The sequence below is a fragment of the Sebastes fasciatus genome, chromosome 14, assembly GCF_043250625.1.
Source record: "Sebastes fasciatus isolate fSebFas1 chromosome 14, fSebFas1.pri, whole genome shotgun sequence".
Classification (NCBI taxonomy): Eukaryota; Metazoa; Chordata; class Actinopteri; order Perciformes; family Sebastidae; genus Sebastes; species Sebastes fasciatus.
This window is the reverse complement of record NC_133808.1, coordinates 2,586,315-2,608,510: the sequence shown is the minus strand read 5'-3', so window position 1 is coordinate 2,608,510 and position 22,196 is coordinate 2,586,315. Positions and strand designations below refer to the sequence as shown.

At 41.5% G+C, this 22,196-nt stretch overlaps 1 protein-coding gene across 1 annotated transcript; it reads left to right on the top strand.

Annotated features, from left to right (window-relative positions):
- Positions 1-28: 28 nt before the first annotated feature.
- Positions 29-20,066, top strand: parp14rs1 (poly(ADP-ribose) polymerase family member 14-related sequence 1). The gene is made up of 17 exons (XM_074658132.1): positions 29-219; positions 346-446; positions 2,722-2,752; positions 4,634-4,918; positions 6,857-7,081; positions 7,198-9,416; positions 10,316-10,546; positions 10,845-11,066; positions 12,097-12,175; positions 13,317-13,463; positions 13,725-13,787; positions 14,006-14,182; positions 15,727-15,945; positions 16,041-16,655; positions 17,549-17,685; positions 18,755-18,929; positions 19,226-20,066. The coding sequence occupies exons 1-17, from the start codon at positions 45-47 to the stop codon at positions 19,507-19,509; spliced, it is 5,385 nt and encodes a 1,794-aa protein (XP_074514233.1). The 5' UTR covers positions 29-44; the 3' UTR covers positions 19,510-20,066.
- Positions 20,067-22,196: the final 2,130 nt, after the last annotated feature.

Here is a 22,196-nt window from a genome sequence, read left to right as displayed (position 1 = left end):
AATCAAAAGTGAAAGTAGAGTCAGAGGGTGTTGGGCCAGCCACGATGGCGGTCGCTTATTCGTATGTTCTGCTCGTCGAGCTCGAAGAAAACAACGTGTCAAGACTAAAAAACAAACTGGTGAAATATTTCCAAAGTAAGAAATCTAACGGAGGCGACTGTGAGGTTGAGTACGAGCCTGGCAGCAGGACCGCGCTGCTGCGCTTCCGCCGAGAGGAGGGTGAGTTAAAGTCGGCCCGATAAACTAGACCCGAGCTGACTGCACTTCATTAAAACAAGTCAACTTATTACCACACACTTCTTCACTGAGAGGGGTTGAATGTTTTTATTTATTTATTTCTTACAGATCAGAAAAAGGTTTTGGTGAAAGAGGGGCATCAGATCCGTTTGGATAAAGGCGTGTTGAAGATGACAGTTCATTTACCTAAAGAGGAAACAACAACGCAGGTAAGTGTCAACAGCTGCTTATTGAGACATTCAAAGGAGATAACTCAGAGCCCATAGGAGGTTATCGTAGTGTCAGTTATAAAACATTCACTTCCTGTTCCTCAAATCATATATCTATGGTATTCAACTGTTGTTCATGATCTGGGGATCACTGGAACCCCTTCTCAGACTCTAATGGGACTTATCAGTGTGAGATGAGCTGTGAAAGAGAAGAGAAAGGCCAGCTGTGCTGCTTCCTTTTCACTGGTAGTCATGTGACTTATCATAAATCCACCAAGGCCCTGCTGCATTCCTCTCAGGTCCTGCTGTCTGGATATCACAGGGGTCCAAATTAGAAGTACAAAACACCTGGGAAGCATTGTTGGCTTATTCTTTGACACAAAAACTGTTAATGTGTTTCACTGGATTGTTAGGGTGACCAGGTGTCCCACTTTACAAGGGACTGCACAGCAGTTTTATCCCTGTTATTGTTGTTCCACATATTCATAACTCACAAACTATGCAGATTTAGGCCGAATATGATGGAAACTATCACAAAGAAAAAGAAAAGCACCTACAAGACTACTTTACAAGTGGGTGAAACAGATGGAAGGTGTGATTTTTAGAGTTTTTTGGGAAATTTGCCAGTTATTTTTCAATTTCACACTGGTGGGGGGGTGAATACGACATGAAGCAACACTGCACATGTGAGTCTCACAAGAAACGTTTGGCTCAAAAGGAGATGTGCCGATCTCTGGATGCCTTCGGGCAAAGCATAGAGATGTTACGAGGTAAGGGACAGAATAGAAATGTTTATTGTTAAGTTAGTTTAAGTTTAAGTTAGATAGACATTATATCAAAATGTCAGACTACCTCTCAGCCTTGGTCATGTGTCTCACATTGTCCACCACAAACACACTCTTTGTCCCATGTGAAACTTGTGATATGGGATGTAAAAGTGATTAATAAAAAAGGTGTTGTGAAGACAATCAGTGCCGATTGTTTCTGTGGTTCGTATCCTCCTAATCTGTAATCTACTGGTTTGACCCTTGTGAGTACGGGTGACCCGAATGCTTCGAGGTGTCGACCGTTACCATGGTAATCAACGTCCAAATCAGTATTTGAATGCTTCGTCGATTATTATATATATATAAATAAATATATATATACATATATAAGTATGTTATAATAATGTATAAATCCCCAAATAGCCCATGGATAAGGAATAATCCCACGATTCATATTCAACATGAATTATTATTAGTTAATATCAGACGGATATCGCTGTTTCTTGTGTGTAGAGGTGTGTGTATGTACAGTCAGCGGCGCCGGAATGAGTTTTGAAGTGGGAGGGGGGGCCAGATTTGGATGACGTAATACAGTGTTTCCCACAGGATGTTTGAGAGACTAAGGTGTGGTGCTCCCCCGGAAGAACATTTGGAACATTTTAAAGTTAAATGCATCAATGTGGAGCACTCTGAGAGCAAAATTACGAGGCTATGTCTATGAAGGACTTTGTGCTCTAGTAAACAATTTATTAATAAAGGTTGTATGGTTATGAATGCTAATGGCAAAAAATCACACAGCATGAGCATGGCAAGCGATGCCCCTCGCACTGAGGACAGTCCACCCCGGCTGACAGTTCTCCACAGAGAGAGAGAGGACGCACTGTGCAGCGATGGGTGCTATAAAACTCACCGTCGGGCCTTTCCGAGCAGCCCTCTGGCCAGACCACCAGTTGAGAAGTGTAAAAATATTTTCGGTTCATTATGAAACTGTAGCGCGCTGGATATCAGAGCACTTTGATTTCATTTGAATTAGGCACATTAAAAATCACACTGCTCCGCCGGTTACAAAATGTGGATAAATGCACGTTTTGTAAAAAAAAAAAATAGACTTGCAGCGTAAATAAAGGCTTCAGTTCAGGTTGCGGTTACATGAGACACAGCTGAGACGGAGCCGTGCAGACAGCTGCTGCACTGATTAAAATGAGAGCGTATCTGTGGTGCAAAAAACACTTCTGACACCTCCAGTCTGGACATGCACGGGGTGGACGGGAGTGATTGAAACGTCTTTCTTTACTGTGTTGCAATATAGGGGCGTTTGAGGAGATACAGTGACTCACAACCTTAAAAAGAAAGCGGGACAGGGCCGTAAAGTGGAGGGCCAATGGCCCTTTGGCCCCCCTACTTCCGGTGCCCATGTGTACAGTATTGCAGCAGCGGCACTGTCTCGGCACTGTCTCGGTGACAAACAAACGGTGATTAAAATATATATATTTTCCTCTTCTATACAGGATGCTCCATCTGATGAACTCAACAAGGAATGTAAGTACAAGATATGTGTCCTACTCTGTAACAGTGATTTTTATGCCTCCACGCCGGCAGCCAGAGGGATTATGTTTCCGGGTTGTCCGTCTGTGCGTACGTCCCATTCTCATGAACATGATATTTCAGGAACGCTTTGAGAAAATTTCACCAAATTTGGCACAAATGTCCACTTTGACGTAAGGTCAAAGGTCACTGTGACCTCACAAAACACGTTTTTGGCCATAACTCAAGAATTCACATGCAAATTATGGCAATTTCACACAAATGTCTAATAGGATAAAATGATGATAAAGTGATGACATTTTGGACAGACATAGATGTAAACTACAACTTGACTGGTTGGCGGAGGCATACAACTGTGTGGCGGTAATTGTAGTACCGCCACACGAGAGATTAGACAAAATGTCACCATTGACTTAATGTTGGTAGCCTATTCTATTGCTTCTTGGACAGAGTCACACACACGCACGCACGCACGCATGCACGCACGCGCACACACACACACACACACACACACACACACACACACACACACACACACACACACACACACACAGTATATGTATGTGATAAAGGGAAATTATGGTAGCTAAAAATACAAATATACCATGAACAGTTTAATCTGTTTTAATAATTTTCCGTATTTTCCTTATTGTTTGAAATTATAATGTCAATATGTACATTTTTTTCATCAATATAGTCTGCTAATAATAAGTTAATAATTTTGTTCATGCATGTGTACTGTATGTGGTCAACAAAAATGTGTTTAAATGATTAACCTCAATTATCTTGATTAATATATCTGGATATAACGAGCACTATCCAAACACTTTTCTGTGGTCATTTAAACGTTGCAGCCCACCATTCAAATCAAATTGGCCCCGAGAGCTCAACGCACTGCAAATTAAGACAACATCTCCATCAACTTGGCGACACATGAGCATTTAGAAATACATGTAGCGCTTCAAGAAGCTCACAACACAACAGAAACTGTTTCCAGGGGGCACTAAAAGGTTATGCACACAGATGATAATCGCAAGATTCGGATATTATAATAAAAATCAAAAGGCTAATGCTAGGTAAAAGGTGGAGTAGGCAGATATGATTTAAAAAAGTTATTTTTATTTATATATGTAATATATATATAATTATTAGATATTAATATATATATATATATATATTATATATATATATTATATATATTATTATTATTTTTATTTTTATTTTTTTTCCAACCTCATGGACATATCGCCGACTTCAATAACTTCATGAGCCACACACACCGTGGCAACAACAAGCATTTCCCAGCAGTGTGCATCACTTTTTAGTCTCCCCTGGAAACAGTTTCCACTGTGTTGTGAGCTTCTTGCAACGCGTTTCTTTATTTGCCGCTCCCCTCACACTGGTTCAGAGTGTTGCACAGTACCTGCAGTGTTTTTACATGAAGACATGCAGAAACACTGCTAGTACTGCACTTTAAGAATTGTTGATAACTTTGCAGTCTGGTTTAGGACATGCAAAATATACACAGACAACAATGTATGTAGTATAATCAACACTGAAAAGCAAGATTATACTATCAGGCTGGCACCTGTTACAAGAGGGAAGCAGGAGGGGCTTAAAATGAATCTTTCACTAACCTTAGCATCGCCTAAAATTTTGAAAATAAAAAACAATCATTAAAAAAATATATATATTTCTTTTAGGGGTGGGGAAAACTTTTTGGGTTGCCACCTAATTAAATCAAGCACAGGGGAAACACTTGGAATAAGCACATAGAGATGTCCTACATGATTGGCTTGGTTGTTTAGTGTTAAATGATCTCACTTCATTAAGAAATGTGTGTTCAGCCTCTAAACCTTCATGTCTTATGAACAGCGGATGTTGCTGTGATCAACAAGCAATCGAGCACCGATGAACACACACCTGCAGTGGAAGTTCAGACAGAGGCGAAAGGCAGTGAAGATGAGGCCGCAGGCGAAGAGCTGTGCTCCACTTCGGCTGTTTTAGGGAATATTCCCGAGACGTTAAGCCAGGAGTTTTTGGAGATGCTGGTGGAGAACGTTTTAAAGGATCCTGACAGTCCATCTGCCAGCCAAAGCTTCACTTTGGAAGTCATTCCTAACATCTCCTCTGCTGTGGTGACTTTCCAGAGTGGGAAAGGTACTCATTTACTATGTGTGTTTATTAATAGTTCCAAAAAGCTCAATTTGTGCAGAGGTTTTCTGTTTACAGTCAAGGATGCACCTGTATAATCTCCAGCATACCTCTGGTAGTTTTCAGCATTTAGAAATAACGCAAACCTGCTGCTACAAAAAAGAAAAGAATGACATTTGTATGAGAAAACATATTTATGGCATACATCAATAGACAGCTGATAGCACTAGTTAACAGGACTATTGCATGACACTAAGCTGAATTACAGCAGCCAAAATTACTTCTGGCGAGTGGTGAGAAATGACTTGATTCCTGCAGTTTTCCAGACCACTAATGAGCAGCACAGATAAAGAGATCAGAGGTGTTCTCATCCTGAATACTGGTAGCCAGTGTTACATTCCTGCTGTTTGCCAGCAGAAAACACATGTATGCCAGATATATGCTTAGTGGTCAGCAATGCACTGACTGATTGCTGTACTTCATATTAAATTATCGCTGAATGTTAAATCCCCGTATAGCCTAAAAAACATGTAGTCTGCAGTAATTATGCATATAGCTAGAGGCCTCTTTGTCTTGTGGAGGGCCATGAGTGCTTGGCCAAACAGCCCTGTTTAAGATCAGCCGACAAAGGATATGAGATAGTCCAAATGTCCATGCATGCATCCCAACAATAACTTTACAGCAATCTTATAGAAAAGCCCACTGTGGACCAAACACTGGCTTATAAATCACTTCATATGTTTATGGACTATGTTGCTGGAAGCATGTTCTCTAGGGGTACTAAACCTTTTCCATCAATCCCTTTTGCAGTTGCTCAAACAACTCCCCCTCAACTCTTCTTATGTTGCATTCACACCAAACACGGAGCAAATTTTTCGCCTTACTTGCGTGAGTTTGACTGCCGTGATCATTTGTGTTCATTCGCATCACTCACACTACATGCGCTGGAGAGGAGGAGGGGTATACCTCCACGTAGATACTAACCACGTTTCATCAACGATGGCCGAAATAACCACTATTGCTGCTTTGTACATGTTGTGGAAGTCCCAGATACGTCGGAAAACCAAACGCCGTCTTGTCTGGGTTCATAACCGGCGGTGCTCTGTGAATTTCACCGTGCTAATCACTGTATCAAGCAAGCCACACGTCGCTACAGTGCTATGAACCCAAAGTAAACAGATTGTGCTGTGATTTAGTTGCAATAAACGGATCCAAAGGAAGCCGAAATAATTACATAATAATGCAGATTTGTAAAAAGTCTGAATTCATGCGTTGTCAGGTCTGTCCACAAGACGACAAGCAAACAACTTTAAAAATGCTTGTTTTTTGAGTGGAGTTTGGATTGATCAGTGCTATGCTATGCTAACAACGTAGCTGCACCATCAACACTCAACATAACGTCATCTAGGCATAAATACGGCAGCGACGTTGTTGTTTATACCATAGACAGTCTGCGATTTATATACATACATTTATGAACAAAGTTTCGTCCAGTCTCTATACAAATGAGATACTATTGTAGAGCTCCGGCTGCCCACAGACGGCTGCAATATTTTTTTCCTGCATTTCTGATTCAACAACATCAGGACGTCAGTAACTACAGGAGAATCTCAACGCTGAGAGGCTTTCGCGTGTCAGCGTCAAAGTCAAGCAAATTTCTCGCAAATGACACAAATTTCACATGTTTGCGTCCTTCACGTCACCTGGCGTGAACACGTGTCTATTTGCTTCTTTGCATTGACTTTGTATGTAATTGTGCCGCGGGAAAAAGTTTGCTTTACGTTTGGTGTGAATGCCCCATAACAGAAAAGTCCCTACAAAGCTGATGCCTTTTTTTTTTTTTTTTTTTTTTTAAAAGCACAAATAACTGTTTATTGTTTGTGTTATTTTTTGGAAGTGTTTTTGCCTAACTAACGTAACGTTTTTTTTATCACTATCTCACAGAAAACACTGATTTCGTGACAAGATGCCCCCAAAACAGGACCTTCACAAAGAAGGGCCTATCAGTCCGGCCTCTTGAAGTCACAGAGCAAGTTGCAGTTGAAGACCTACGAAACTTTAGTGAAGACCTCCTTCGCCTTTATTTTGAGAATGCAGGTGGGGATGTGGAAAATGTTGTGCTTAATGAAGCGGAACAGTCTGTCATCATCACCTTTAAAGACGATAAAGGTAGTGTATTTACAGTACGCATTAAATATTACTATGTCATCTGAGATTGCCACCTTTTTATATGAATTCTAGACAATTTGACAATGTTATATTTGATTGTATTTTTTCCCCCGTAGCTGTTCAGAAAATCATGAAGAAGAAGCATTGCATCAAGAAGGAAGAGATCAGAGTTTATCCTTTTTATGAGTCTTTGGGAACAGCCCTCTATGGCAAAGATAAGCCCTCACTAAAACTCCCTGCTGCTTTCTCTGAAACCGTTGACGATGCTGTCTGGATATACCTGGATGCCAATCAATCACTAGCAAAAACCATTCATAGTCAACTGGCAAAAGACTTCTGCAACGTAAACCTCGACCAGTCTACTGTGTGCTTCAGCCCCGTATCTTCACTACTACAGCAAAAGGATGCCAAAGACATCGTCAAAGAGTGGAGAGATACTGTGAAGTCGGCCTTTGCACAAGCTCTGTCAAAATTCAAATCCCTGAAGCTTCAGCCAGAGTCAGAGGCATGGGAAGAGTCTGAGGAGAAGATCAGACAGGCGCTGCTGAATGAAGATGTGATTGTAGTGCCTGATAAAGCCAGTGGTGTCTTAACAGTGGTTGGCCCTGTGGCCGATGTCAACAGACTAGAGCAAACTCTTTGTGAAGTCGTAAACAAGATTGCCAAAAGGGTGCAGAGGGAGAAATCGAGCGTGACCCAAAAGATCAAAGTGTCGCCGTCGATTTTCCACATCCTGTGTCAAGATGGTCTTCAGGACAAGCTGCTAAATGTGTACCCAGAACTCAAAATGTCATTCAAAAAAGAGAGTCCCGACCTGTTAGTAACTGGCTTTGGGGATGAGATTTTGGCAGCAAGCAAAGTCATATATGATGCAGTGTTTGCATTAAAACGACAGAATTTAGAAATGGATAACTATGTCCTCGACATGTTGAAGGATGAACAACAAGAGGAGCTTACAAATGCCCTACTCATGTCCAATGGAATAAATGTAGCAATTGAGATCAATGCAAACCGGGTGCAGCTCCTTGCTGCTTCCGACAGAGATCTGAATGATGCGGAAGATCATCTGGGGAGGCTGTTAATATCTCAATTCATTGACGTCGAAGACAGTAATGTCCTGGAGAAGCCAGAGTGGCAGCACCTGGTCAGTCAATTAGAGAATACCAACAATAAGCCATTCAGGAGAATTCAAATCCACGCCACTGGTCAACAAGTCGTGGTGTGTGGCCACAAGGATAGTGTTGTAAGAGTTACCAGCGAACTTGACGACTTCTTAACGCTGAATGCTCAAGTTGAAGAAACCGTTGTGGTCAAGCCCAACGCCAAAGTTGAATTCATTGAAAAACTTGATGCATCTAGGTTGGAGCAAGTGAAAGACAAAGTGGTGGTGTCTTACAGAAAGGAGGCCATCTGTCTGAGTGGCTCCAGAGTTGATGTCGCAGAGAGCAAGCCCTTGATTGAAGACCTGGTCTCTTCTGTGTTCTTTGAAAGTTTAAAAATCTCCATGCCTGGAGTGAAGAAGTTCTTCCAGGATAAAGAAGCTATGTATGTTTCCTCACTCTGGAGTGAAACTGGCTGCCTGGTCAAGCTGGTTGATGAGACTAGTGGTGGACAGGGCGACTTGGCCCAAAAACAATTACCAAAGCCTGTGTATCAGCTTCAGACATCTGATGGAGTGGAAATAGCTGTTTGCAAGGCAGATATGTGCAGCTACCCAGTGCATGCAGTTGTCAATGCTTCTAATAAGGACTTGAAACATAGTGGAGGTCTTTCAGGAGCAATTCTTAGTGCTGCTGGACCTCAGCTTCAGGATGAATGTGACAAACTAATTAACTCGAATGGACAGCTCAAGCCCGGAGACTGTGTCATAACTAGTGCGGGGGGAAAGCTTTCCTGCAAAAAAGTCATCCATGCCGTGGGACCCACTTTTGATCAAGCTAAACCCCAGAAGCCTCTGGCGCAGTTGAAAAGAGCCGTTAAAGGAAGCTTAGAACTTGCTGAAAAGAACGGCTGCGTCTCTGTGGCTCTGCCCACCATCAGCAGAAACCTAGGCTTTCCTCTCGATTTGTGTGCAGTCACCATCGTCAAAGCGGTAAAGGAGCACTGTGATGAAAAGGGTGATGAAATCACCCTGAAGAGGATCCATTTGGTGAACAACGACGACGGTTCTGTTCAGGCTATGGAGGCAGCTGTCAGACAGGAGTTTGGAAATCAAGGTGTCAGTCTTTCTCAACAAACTCTCCCTAAAAAATCTGACACAAACTGCTTGGGTCAAGTGCAGACCAAAGAGGGCTTGGGCATCACTCTCATGAAAGGAAATATTGAGAATGCCACGGTAATTACATTTTTTTACCATACTTCACTAACAGCAAACACTTCGTTTAAAAGTGAAACATTCTTACGGAGGGACTACATACTACTAGAGTATGCAGCATTAACTATTGAACTATTATTCTAGCTCTAGAGTATCCCCATAATTGACCCTTCCTAAGTCTCGCCCCTTTTCGTCCTGTGCTCCAATAATCATTGAGCAAGCTTGGTCAGCATTCCCCTTTCCTGTTCGGTTATACTTAGATATGCTACGTCTGTTCAAAGGTAACATTACTATGTAAGTCACATTACATTGGTGTCACAATCTTCACGGAGAGATTACATTATATAGAGTCACAGATACTACAAGGAACTTTCATTTAGTGTTGATTTTGGTGGTCCCTGTGGATAAAAGCGTTTCCGAGCACCAGAGTCCCTTTAGAAAACCTCTCATTTTACTGGTTCTGGTGAACCTGCATGATTTTGTTCCATAGTTTATATTATTTCTACTTCATGCAGCCCCAAAGTACCTTTTGGTGTTAATTATTTTGATATACACGACGTCTAGCAAAGTTTATCATCATGAATATATCCTTCCATCACATACTATAGTCCTTGTTTTCGGCTTCTTGAAGCTATATTGCTTGACGCCCAAAAACTATTTCATAATAATACACACTGCAGCACTCGGCTAAATGGAACTGGCATATCCATGTTTCTTTTTATCAAGCTTGTCCGACCTAGCAACAGTAACTAAGGAGGGCGGGACTTAGGATCAGTCAATTGAATGTAGTCTCTCTTGACTGATTCTTTTCTGACTGATTTCTTACAGCACTGATGCTCGACTGCTCTATTATCTAAAAGATAAAGACATTGTAAAATGAAGAACATGTAACTGATAACATTCTGCTATTACATTCCTAGACGGAGGTGACCGTGAATACTGTGTTTGAAGATCTTGCACTGAACAAAGGGGCAGTTTCCAACGCCATCTTGAGCGTGGCTGGACCCAAACTTCAGCAGTTAGTAAATGCAAATCATGCCAGTGGAAACGCTGGTGATGTCATTGTTACTGACGGCTGCAAGCTGAAGAGCAAACAAGTCTTTCATGCAGTTGCGCCTCATTGGGACAAAGGACAAGGCACAGCTGAAAAGGTAAAGTGTTACATCATGTACGTTATGGGTTGAATGACTTCTCTGATCTGAATTTGATGAAATGTCTGAGAACTGAGGAATATACCTCAGATCTATATTTCCTTCCTTCTTACCTTTCTCTGCATGTCCTGGAAAACATTATCTGGCTAATTTGTCTAACAGGAGACATATTGCTTTTAGCTTTTTCACTGCTCTGTTTGAGGTCACAAGTCAGAGGCTGGTTAATGGATGCAACAGCAGTGTAAACTGTCAATATCTTGCACCTAGACATTAATAGCATTTGTGCTTTGACTTCCAGACCTTGAGTGGCATTTTCAAGAATTGCTTGGGCAAGGCAGAGGACAGTGGCCTGACCTCCATATCCTTCCCCGCCATCGGCACAGGAAACCTGGGTTTCCCAAAAAACCTTGTAGCATCACTGATGTTGGACGAAATCTTAGCGTTTAGCACTAAGAAACAACCTAAGCACCTGAAGAAGGTTGTGATCATCCTTTACTCACAAGATGCACAGACTATCCAGGTAAGGAAAGACAACAAGCTTTGTAGTACTTTCATGCTCTGAGTGCTAAACTAAAATTTAACAGTAAAATTCATTTAAAATTAAAAGATTTTGGTTGATTTGATGACCCCATTGGTACCCGGTGGGAACAGCAACTGTGGTTTAAAGGCACTGACACACCGTTTTGGGCCGTCAGTGAGCATCTGTCGACCTAGTGTTTGCGGTGTGTTCTGCACCGTTGGCGTCAGTCTGTCTGTGTCAGAGATATTTTGGCCGATTCAGCATGTTGAATCGGCAACGGAGCCCGTCAGTGAGAGAAACCACTCTGATTGGCTGTTCAGCTTAAATGAATCAGTACACGAGAAGAGAAACGGAAGTGAGGAAAGCAAGCCAACGAGTAAAGTCAAAAGGACACACAGAGGGATCTTCTCATTTCTCATATTCATCTCATCTCAGTACACAGATATTTTCACAACAACATGGCCATCTGGAATAAAGCTAAGCAGACGCTGTTTTGTTTTATGTATGTATCAGAACAACGGCTTGTATATCCGCCGTCCTCGGTTTTACGATTTCTCTTTTTGAATTACAAATGGTGTCGAGAGATATTTCCTCTGTCGCAGACACAGAACGTACGTGGTAGTTGGCTGTCGGCTGTAGTCTTTGCGGTGTGTTCGAGTGCAACTTTTTGGCCAAGACAAAGGCAACGTGAGGCGACGCAACAGTCGGCATTCGGGGGCAGCAAACACTCTTTGAGCAGCTAGTCAGACCTGAACAGTAAACAGTGAGGCTGTTATTAATGAGGTCAAATTTTAAAAAAGCAACACTTGATTACATGCATGCGTCATTTCTTGTGAATCCTGGGTGGGAATGGTGGACCTCGCCACTAATCATGAAGACTATTATATAGGGAGGTAATTTGCATAAATGCATTGAAATGCATTGTTTGATTTCATGAAAATTTTTATGACAAATTCGCAGTATCAACCAGGGAGTATGTGTCACTTCTGTTTTGCTGTTATATTTGGTATCTCTTGGATTCTGTCTCCAGGTTTTTAGTGATGAATTCACAAAGAAGTTCCCCAGTTCCTCAGACGGTCAGGTGCCCACGAGTTCCCCACAAAGTCAAGGTAGGCAACATTATTGTAACATTTTAATGCGCAATTACAATGTAATGCTGCATTTTAGAAATGTGTAAGGATTCAAATTACAGCTCTCTCCTAACATCATTATGGAGGGAAGCACTTTAACTAGTGTATTTAAACACCCAACAAAAATGTATTTATTATGTAATGATATTAGGGCTTTCAAACTTAACGCGGTAATAACGCATTAACACAAATTCATTTTAATGCCACTAATTTCTTTGACACATTAACACAACTTGAGATTTTTAGGTTGTAACAGGCTCAGCTTTAAAGCCAGAGTGAAGATCCTGGTATCATATGAAACTAACTAGAAACCTAAGGAATACATTGGTACCAACCATGTCATACTAGCTTGTCAGGAAGCAGCCCAAATAACGCTCCAAACTTAGGCTAAATTTTGGCGAGGAAAAGCTGTCATGGCCATTTTCAAAGGGGTGCCTTGACCTCTGACCTCCAGATATGTGAATGTAAATGGGTACTATGGGTACCCACGAGTCTCCCCTTTACAGACATGCCCACTTTATGATAATCACATGCAGTTTGGGGCAAGTCATAGTCAAGTCAGCACACTGACACACTGACAGCTGTTTTTGCCTGTTGGGCTGCAGTTTGCCATGTTATGATTTGAGTATATTTCTTTATGCTAAATGCAGTAGCTGTGAGGGTTTCTGGACAATATCTGTCATTGTTTTGTGTTGTTAATTGATTTCCAATAATAAATATACACACACATATGTATAAAGCAGCATATTTGCTCACTCCCATGTTGATAAGAGTATTAAATACTTGACAAATCTCCCTTTGAGGTCCATTCTGAACAGATAAAAAATGTGTGATTAATTTGCGATTGATCACGATTAACTATGGACAATCATGCGAATAATCGCGATTAAATATTTGAATCCATTGACAGCCCTAAATGAAAAAAAATACTTTATGCAATATTTTTACTTATATCATCATATTAAATGACTTTCATCGTTCAGTAATGATCACATCATAACATTTTTGTCGATTTAACTAATTGGTCATTTTAACAATACTGAATTGTTTGTGTCTTTAAGCTTTAGCTAATGGGCTTTTGCACCGCTGTTAATTCTTAATTTGTGTCTACTGCCTCGAGGTCCCTTCTCTAAAGTTGTCTCGGGCTCAGGAATGCATGAGACCAAAATGGGAAGTGTGGCTGTCCAGGTGGTCACGGGAGACATAACCAAGGAGACCTCTGATGTCATCGTCAACTCCTCCAATGAAGCATTCTCTCTTAAATCAGGTAAATGATAGCCAGAACTGAAATGTTTCGATAATGCAAAAATAATTATAATTTCAGATTATTTTAGATTTAATGTAAATAATTACATATAGTGGATACTACTTTAATAAAGGTATGATACCATTAAAGTAGTATAGACTATATGGCAACATATTTGACACGCTAATCCCACGCATAATCATGTCCTCCAATTTATATTTATTCATTGATTTTATATTGATTTTTGTGTATGATATTTGTTTTTATCTTTCGCTCCTCTAGGAGTATCGAAGGCCATTCTGGAGGCAGCTGGTCCGGCTGTTGAAGCAGAATGCCTAATCCTTGGTAAGGAAACATTTGCACAAAGAGTTGACACCAAACACAGCATAACAATTCTCTTGTTGGGACTGTGGATAAAGAGTCAATCATTAAGACAATTCTGTTTTCAAAACTGAATGTTTCTAAAAGGAAGTATGGCCTAAATACACAAACACACACACACACACACACACACATGGTTGTCAAGGTTCAAAGCGATTCAAATCCACTGTCTACACCTTTAGGTGCCCAGCCCAACCAAGGCATGATAATAACCCAGCCAGGCAACCTCAAGTGTAAGAAGATCCTTCACCTCGTTGGACAGACGGACCCAGTAAAAATCAACAAGGCTGTGAAAGATGTACTCCTACTGTGTGTGACAAACTCACACACTTCTGTCTCATTTCCCGCCATTGGCACAGGTGAGATTTGTTATCAGGATGTGGTGTTTATCATTTGTGAAGTCTTGACATTTACCCTCAAACCCATCTTGGTTTTATAAAACCCAGAAGCTATAGCTTCTTCAGTGTGTTTTACCACAGTCTTTTTTTTTTAAATTGCCTTTTAGGACTGCTGTACACTTGTACGTAGGGATGTCATGAGAACTGATACTTCGGTAGTCAAAGCCCAAATTCTGAAAACGTGACGGTAGTACCGTAGATACCGCCAGGGCTCAAGACTCACTGCGTCCCGTTGTCCTGGGAATGATAGAAAATGTGTTTGGGATGCCGTCAAGTCACTATCAACGCGTCCAGGGTACGCACCCTATTTTTTCTCTGATAAAGCTACATTGTGAACAACAAATCAGTGTTCAGTGTTGAAATCAGCAGGAGGAGCGCTAATTAACGTTAGCTGTTAGCAACCGGTAAGCAGCTAACGTTAAAGGGACTATTTGTAACTTTCGGAAATGCTTGTTAACAGCGACACCTGTGGCCGTTAATTCAACGAAAGTCAGCGTCCTGTTGCTCGCGCTTGCTCGCTCTAAATAGACCTGAACGAGCATCGCTCAAAACAGTGAGGCAACACACGTCAGCTAAAAGCACAATATCACTCTATATTTCAGCTGCTTGGCAGTAATGTTAGCTAACCAGAAGGAGGTCTCTCCATGAATCAATGCTGATCCTAGTGTTGGCTTTTCCTGCTTCAGCGGAGGCTGAGGCAGCGGGGCTCCGCAGCGAGTAACATTATCGTCTCCGTTATCGTCTCGAGACGATAACGTTACTCGCTGTGGAGCCCCTTCACTTCACAAGACACGGGAAACCTCTGTTGGTCTGGAGGAGCTGCAGCAGTTATTCCTGCACAAACGTCCACACATTCACTAGATATTCTCAGAGCTAAACTAACTCTTCTGCAGTGTGGAGTGAGCGCGCGTTTACGTCTAGAGGTGGAGCGAGAACGCGCGCGGTGTGAGTGAGTGAAGGCGAGCAGGCAGAGGAGCGGGGACTCCAGCCACACGCGAGCGCGCATATGCGAGCGTGCATGTGTCCCGACCCGGTACATTTATACGCTTAAAAAGTTACAAACAGTCCCTTTAACGGGAGGTGCCATTGATTTACATTATGATGCGTTCAACACTATTCAGTAAAAATGAGCATTGGGCGAAGGAAAATACCAACGTTATCATGATGTGTTCATCTTGTTAAAGTAGATTTGGTGAGAAACTTGAATAGATACAGTTGTTTGAAGGAGATGTTTTCGCATCAGTACAAAATAGATATTAGAGAGGGAATTATGACCTGTTTAAATTCCTAACAAAAGTCACAATCAGTATGCAAACAGTAAAAAAGGAGTGTATGTTGACGTACATGGAATTTATTGTTTTACTTTTACCGTGGTATCGAATTGGGTATCGAGAATCGTGTAATTTCACTGGTATTGGTGTCGACTACTACATTTCTGGGATCGTGACATCCCTGCTTTTACACTCTTGTAGCAAAAGTCTGAAATTTATGCTGTTGCATTTTAGGTCAAGGCAATGTACAGGCAAGGCAGGTGGCAGACGCCATGCTGGATGCAGTGGTTGATGTGTTGAGCCAACACGCTTCTGCCCCCCTGAAGACTATTCGGATAGTTATTTTCCAGCCACCCATGCTGAAGGAGTTCTACGACAGTATGCACCAAAAAGAAGCCACTGAACCGAAAGATAAAGGAGGGTTCTTGGGAAACCTCTTCTCCAAATTCAAATGTAAGTACAGAGCAGAGAGTAATGTCATATTCTTGAATCCATAATCACTTTTAAATGTTAAATTCTAATGTAGATCTTGGGATTTGTTCTTTCAGCATTAGTTAATATTGGAGTTGCCGACAAGCCACAGATAGAAGGGGATTTTATCATTGAGGCTCTGAAAGTTGACCCTGCTTGCTTCCACATCTGCGGCGAGTCGCAGCCCAGAGTAGACTCAGCCAAACAGCGGATCAACCAGCTGATATCCAAAGAGCAACACAGCACCTGCATTTCCGACAACTCCATCCTTAGTTTCTCGGATGCAGACCGCCAGCGCATTGTTGACATCCAGAAGACGACGGACGTGACAATAACGACCGAGAGCAAGAATGCCCAAGCCTCAGTCACCATCGAGGGACTCAGCAGGGACGTGCTCAAAGCCAGCAATGAGATCCACGAGATGCTGAGGTCGGCGAGACAGAAGGAAGAGCTGAAGAAGAATGTGGAGCTGGCGGGCACGGTGGCAGACTGGCAGTACCAGCAGCAGGGGCTTCCGTTTCAGAGTTTCGATTCAATGGCCAACTTCAAGCTTGAGCAAGCACTGGAAAAGGAACAACCAAATGTCAAAGTGACAGTTCAGGGTCAAGAGTACACAGTCACCATGCCAAAGGGGCCTGCCACTGGTAACCAGGGAAGCATCCTACAGATAAAGCGCATTGACAAGCTGAAAGGTATCTTAGCTGTGTCCTCTGATGAGTAGAAACATGTATCCTGGCTTCTGTGTCCTGCCTAACATCCACAGTAACGCAGGAGAACCTGATTATGTCTTCATAGAGACCAGAAGTCCCTTCCGGTGGACCACCATGGGACCTTATTTCACTAAAAATATCTACGGTACTCAACAGCGAGAGACAAATATTTTTTTGACCCCATTTGAATTGCTCCATGAATCACACATATGATGTTTGTCAATTTAAAAGATAATTTTGCATGTCAAGAAAGTCTCAGTTTGTCATAGTATCATTTAGTTTTATGTTAAACTGCTCAGTGAGCTACATCTCTCAAACTGTACGTCACCAACAAAAGCTCGCTAGCTAACTAAGCTACATTTCACGCACCCAGTGATCATGAGTTCATCCCAGTAGGAAACACACAGGCATCGTAGCTTCAGCGAGAGCGACGTTGTCACTTACGTGACTTTTGGGGTCTAGTCTTTCTAATTACGTATTTTCACCGTCTGATACTTATACAGTTTTACAACAAACTGAGACTTTCTTGACTTGCAAAATTATGTTTTAAATTGACAAACATCATCTGTGGGATTCATGGTGCAATTCAAACAGGATCAAAAAAACATTTGTCTCTCGTCGTTGACTACCGCTAATATATTTTCTGAACTAAGCTCCCATGGTGGTCCACCTGGAAGGGGCGGGACTTCCCCTCTCTCTTATGAAGCCAGAATAAAGTGCATTCAAACCAGATTTGAGTCAGTAAAATAATTCTCAGGTTTTAGCATGCTGTTTTTTTTTATTGGCAACTTCATTATTACTATATGGTTATATAACGTTCTGTATATTGTTGATGCCAGGAACAACTAAAATGAAATAGTTTATTATTCCCCTAGATGAAGACATGCCTGAGCACTGGGATACAATGCCAGCCAACACCTCGTGTCAGGCCGTCACCATCACAGCTGGGACAGCAGAGCACACTGAAGTCCTGAATCTGTTCCGGGTCACATGCCCCCAAACCATTATTAAGGTAGACTACATTGAACGTGCACTGTATGTAATGAATAATGTTTTATTTGTCACATCTTCATCATCACTTGTCTCGTCATCAGGTGACATTAAAGGGATAGTTTGGGTGTTTCTCAGTGGGGTTGTATGAGGTACTTATCCATAGTCAGTGTATTACCTACAGTAGACGACGGTCGGCATCCCCTAGTTTAGAGAAACAGGCAGGAACCAGCACGGGAGCAAAGCAATGTACTTCTGTGGACAGGGGGCAGCAGCAAAATGTATTTTAGACACCTATATTTAGAATATTTTCACTGCTTTACCTTGCTGTGAGACAGTTATACAGTCTATGTTCCTGACAGGGAACTGAAGCCTTTATCTATGCTCCCGCCAAAGCAACCTAACTCCGTTGAAAATTGATTTAGTAATTTTACTGCACAAAACGGGTTGGTGGTCTACCGCTGTCTCGTTCGGTTTGTTTGTGCCATTGCGTGACTTTGGTCAGTTCAGATTCACCAAAGTCACACAATAACACAAATAAACTAACCGATCGTGGCAGCGGTAGACCAGCAACCCCCGTATTCTGAGGTAAATTACAGTTGTTTTCAATGGAGTCTGGTGGCTTTGGCGAGAGCATAGATGGATACAATAGCTTCAGTTTCCAGTCCGAAAAGGGCTGTCCGACGGCAAAGTAAAGCGGTGAAAATATTCAAAATATAGCGTACACTTAAACTGATATTGAATTTCTTTAGGTGGGTGTTTCTTTTAGGTGGCTAAAATATGTTTCGCTGCTGCCCCCGTCCACAGCAGTACATTACTTTGCTCCTGTGCTGATACTCTGGTCTGTTTCTCCTAACTGGGGGCGTGCCGACTGTGATCTACTGTAGGTAATATATTGACTAAGGATAAGTTCATCATACAACCCCACTTCAAAACACCCAAACAACCCCTTTAACATATCAATCGCATATCCACTTTTTGATGAATCAAATTTATTCTAAATCCATTATACGGGAAACGCAGTTAATGTGATGTGATGTGATGTGACATAAACTCAGACACTCAAAAATGGCAGTTTCCTTCCCCCTTAGATTGAGAGGATCCAGAACCCTTCATTGTGGAAGGGCCTACAGATCAAGAAGCGCGACATGGAGCAGAGAAACAAACACCAGAAAAACGAGAGACGCCTCTTCCACGGCACCGCCCACGACACCGTGGACCACATCAACGAACACGGCTTCAACAGGAGTTACGCAGGAAAGAACGGTGAGGAGTTTAAGTTGAAAATATTGGACATTGCTTAGTCAGACACTTCCTCAATCTGTATTGAAAAGCGGAAGACAACTCCAGTGTGACACATCCCATTCCTTGTAATGTGGATTAGTAGTTTTAACATCACAACTAAGCATATTTTTAAACCATACTTTACCACAGTTTAATTTGAATGGATGTTCACAACACTACAGATATTATTTGGTTATTTCTAAAAATTTACTTATACTTTACTATAGAACTATAGCAAGTACCTCAAAGACTAACTCAATGTATTTCTACATTTTCAGCTGCTTGTTACGGCAATGGCACATACTTTGCTGTCAATGCTAGTTACTCTGCCCAAAACACCTACTCCAGGCCGAATCCAAACGGGGAGAAGTGCATGTACCTCTGTCGAGTGCTGACGGGGGATTTCACCGCCGGAACACAAGGCATGATCATGCCGCCGGCCAAAGGCCCCGTCTCCGTTCAGAAGTACGACAGTGTCGTGGACAATGTGGCCAAACCCACCATGTTCATTATCTTCCATGACAGCCAGGCTTGTCCTGAATACTTGATTACATTCAAGTGACACAGCCATGCACTGAGGTAACAAAAACACATGCCTTACATTTGACACTGCCTTACAACAGGAAATACCTGTTTGCTATGAATCATCAGCTGATTCATGTATTTGTGTTTCTTAAGATATTTCATTTAAACTTCTAATTATCGTAATAATATAATGTCATTTTCTGCTTTACAAGCAATCTGTAATAATCACAAGGGTTAGTTATGGAGGAGTTAATAGTCAGATACATATAGTGCCTTGAAAATATCTCTGTCATACTAGTGAATAATTATGCAAGAAGAAATCAAAGAATGAAAAGTAAATGAGATGATTGCTGAAACCATTTTTGCCTATGCACTGTATTTCCCTGATCTTTGTACACTGTTTTGTGGTTGGTGGAAGGCTGATGGAAAGCACCTGCTCTGTTCCAGGAAATTATGGGATAATAAAAGCTTGTCTGTGTATGCATGTGTGTAAGTCAGGATAACAATCACTTTTGGTTTTGAAAGGAAAATTGAAAATTAACTGATGTTCCAGTAAACAAGCCTGAAAAAAAAATAAAAGTTAATACAAGCACACTTATGTGTTGATTGTTTTCTATATATTTAATGTTAAGTTAATTACTCCATCTCTATCTGTGCCTAGTTTTTGTCTATTAGAGCAGCAAGCATAGTAAAAAAAAAAATGTACACATCTTGTTTTACAGTCCAAACTCTTTTCCTCTAACAAACATATATTCCTTACAGCCTACTTATTACAAATTGTAACCATTGTGCCATTACATTTAGATGGAAGCTTGACCCAGTTCTTCATTTAGAAAAGATTTCCAACCTCACCCAATGTTAAAGAGGACCTATTATGCTTTTGTGCTTTTTCCCTTTCCTTTAGTGTGTTATATAGTTTTATTGTGCATCTAAAAGGTCTGCAAAGTTACAAAGTCCACGCCAAAGAGTTACTCTCCCCCACAGAAACACTGCTACTGAACTGCCTGAAACGCCTCGCTTGAAGTCCCGCCTTTTCTTCTGTAGTGTGGTGATGTCACCAAGTAACACATTTGCGTAGTACCTGCCTAGCGGCTAGTGCCCTCAAATAAAGCTAGTTAGAGCGGAGCTGGAGTGGAGACTGAAGAGTTTGATTCAGTTTACCAATAACAACAGTAGTCAAGCTGACCAATCAGAGCTTTATTTATATATAAAAAAAAAAAAAGTTTCCTTAGAATGTTATACTTTGCAATGATTTCCTCAAGTGTATCACCTCTATCAATATCATAAACTCTTTCAGGCCCTTGCATTCACGTCAGATTTCTAGGTCTTAATAATGTACGTTAAAGCTGCATTGCGTAGAATTTGAGCAAATATGATTAAAAAAAGTTATTTTTATTTTTACGGTCACTATATCCTGACAGTAGTGCATGAGACAGGTAATCTGAAAAACATAATGTGCCTCTGTGTCCTCCGGTGCTCCTAATCATGGATGTATTAAGAGAACTGGATACAGCGTTGGAGGCGGGGTCCCGGTCATTCCTATGAAAGTTGCTCAGTGGCGCATGAAGCCTAAATGGCTCAAACTTCGTCTGGAAAAGTACCCGGATCTTGGGCACATGGAACATGCGCAGTAGCGTGCGTCCGCTCGGTCACATGATATGGTCACGGGGTCCCAACATCACGCTGTCCTCATGGCTTGCACTCCAGCCTCTTCTTGGGGGCCTGCTGCTAATGGCATCTGCAGGATTTCACAGAAAACAACAAATCGGAGCTGATCTGGAGTCTGCTGTCCTGCGTCTATGAGAGGCGGCTGTCAATCACTTGCGAACTCTGACCAAATGGTCAGACTAGGCAGCGTTGATCAATTATAAATCAATATTCTGTTACTGTAATGCCTATTTCTCTCCTCAAATGTTTTCAGAAACATCTTGTAGTGTACTGTGGAGCTGTAAAATGAAAAAAGTTTGTAACCCAGCAGCCATATTGTGATTTGTTGAAGAAATACCAAGCACCGCCCACCAGCCGGAGCACAGCCAATAGGAATGTTCAATAGGAACTCTCTCTCTGAAATGACCTGTGATTGACCAAAGTCTCCAGTAAGTTCTTAAAGCCTGAAAACAGAGCCATGAGGAGGAGCAGAAGTCTAGTTTTCTCTCAGCACACTTGAATTACAATATGCTGAAAGGTTATTATGGCATTTTTGCCCAATGATGCCAAAAATATACTGCCTACTGTTACTTGAAGAGCTCATTTCCCTGCATGTGGAGGTTCATTAACAAAGCATACATATGCATGTTGTTACTCCTACATGACACAATATTACAGAGAGGCCAAATCCCAGACTTGTTGTCACACAGCTTTATTAGAATGAGGTCCTCTGCTGAACTCTCTTGCTCCATCTGCAGGTATTACTGCATCAGTGCAGATACATTTCCCCTGACACCGACTTGAGACTTGAATAAATGGAGAAATGGTATACCACTGCTGTTCTATGACGATGTTTTTTGGAAGGCTGGAGCAGTAACAAAAACATTAACATTTATTCTTTTATGGAACAATAAAAACATCCAGTTACTTAATAAAAATGGTTATTTATTATTATAAATTTATAAAGAATTATAATTAATTATATAAAGAACTTATAAAGAATTTCTTGATAAATTCAAAATTACTGTAAAACCTGTAAAAATGCTGTTGTTTTCGATGCTATACCAGAAAGTGTCC

Bases quoted from the DNA above. Each gene is read 5' to 3' on its own strand.
- parp14rs1 (XM_074658132.1), top strand. From the start codon at position 45: ATGGCGGTCGCTTATTCGTATGTTCTGCTCGTCGAGCTCGAAGAAAAC. The intron at 2,753-4,633 runs GTAAGTACAAGA...TCTTATGAACAG, and splicing joins TGATGAACTCAACAAGGAAT to CGGATGTTGCTGTGATCAAC. The intron at 13,788-14,005 runs GTAAGGAAACAT...CTACACCTTTAG, and splicing joins AGCAGAATGCCTAATCCTTG to GTGCCCAGCCCAACCAAGGC.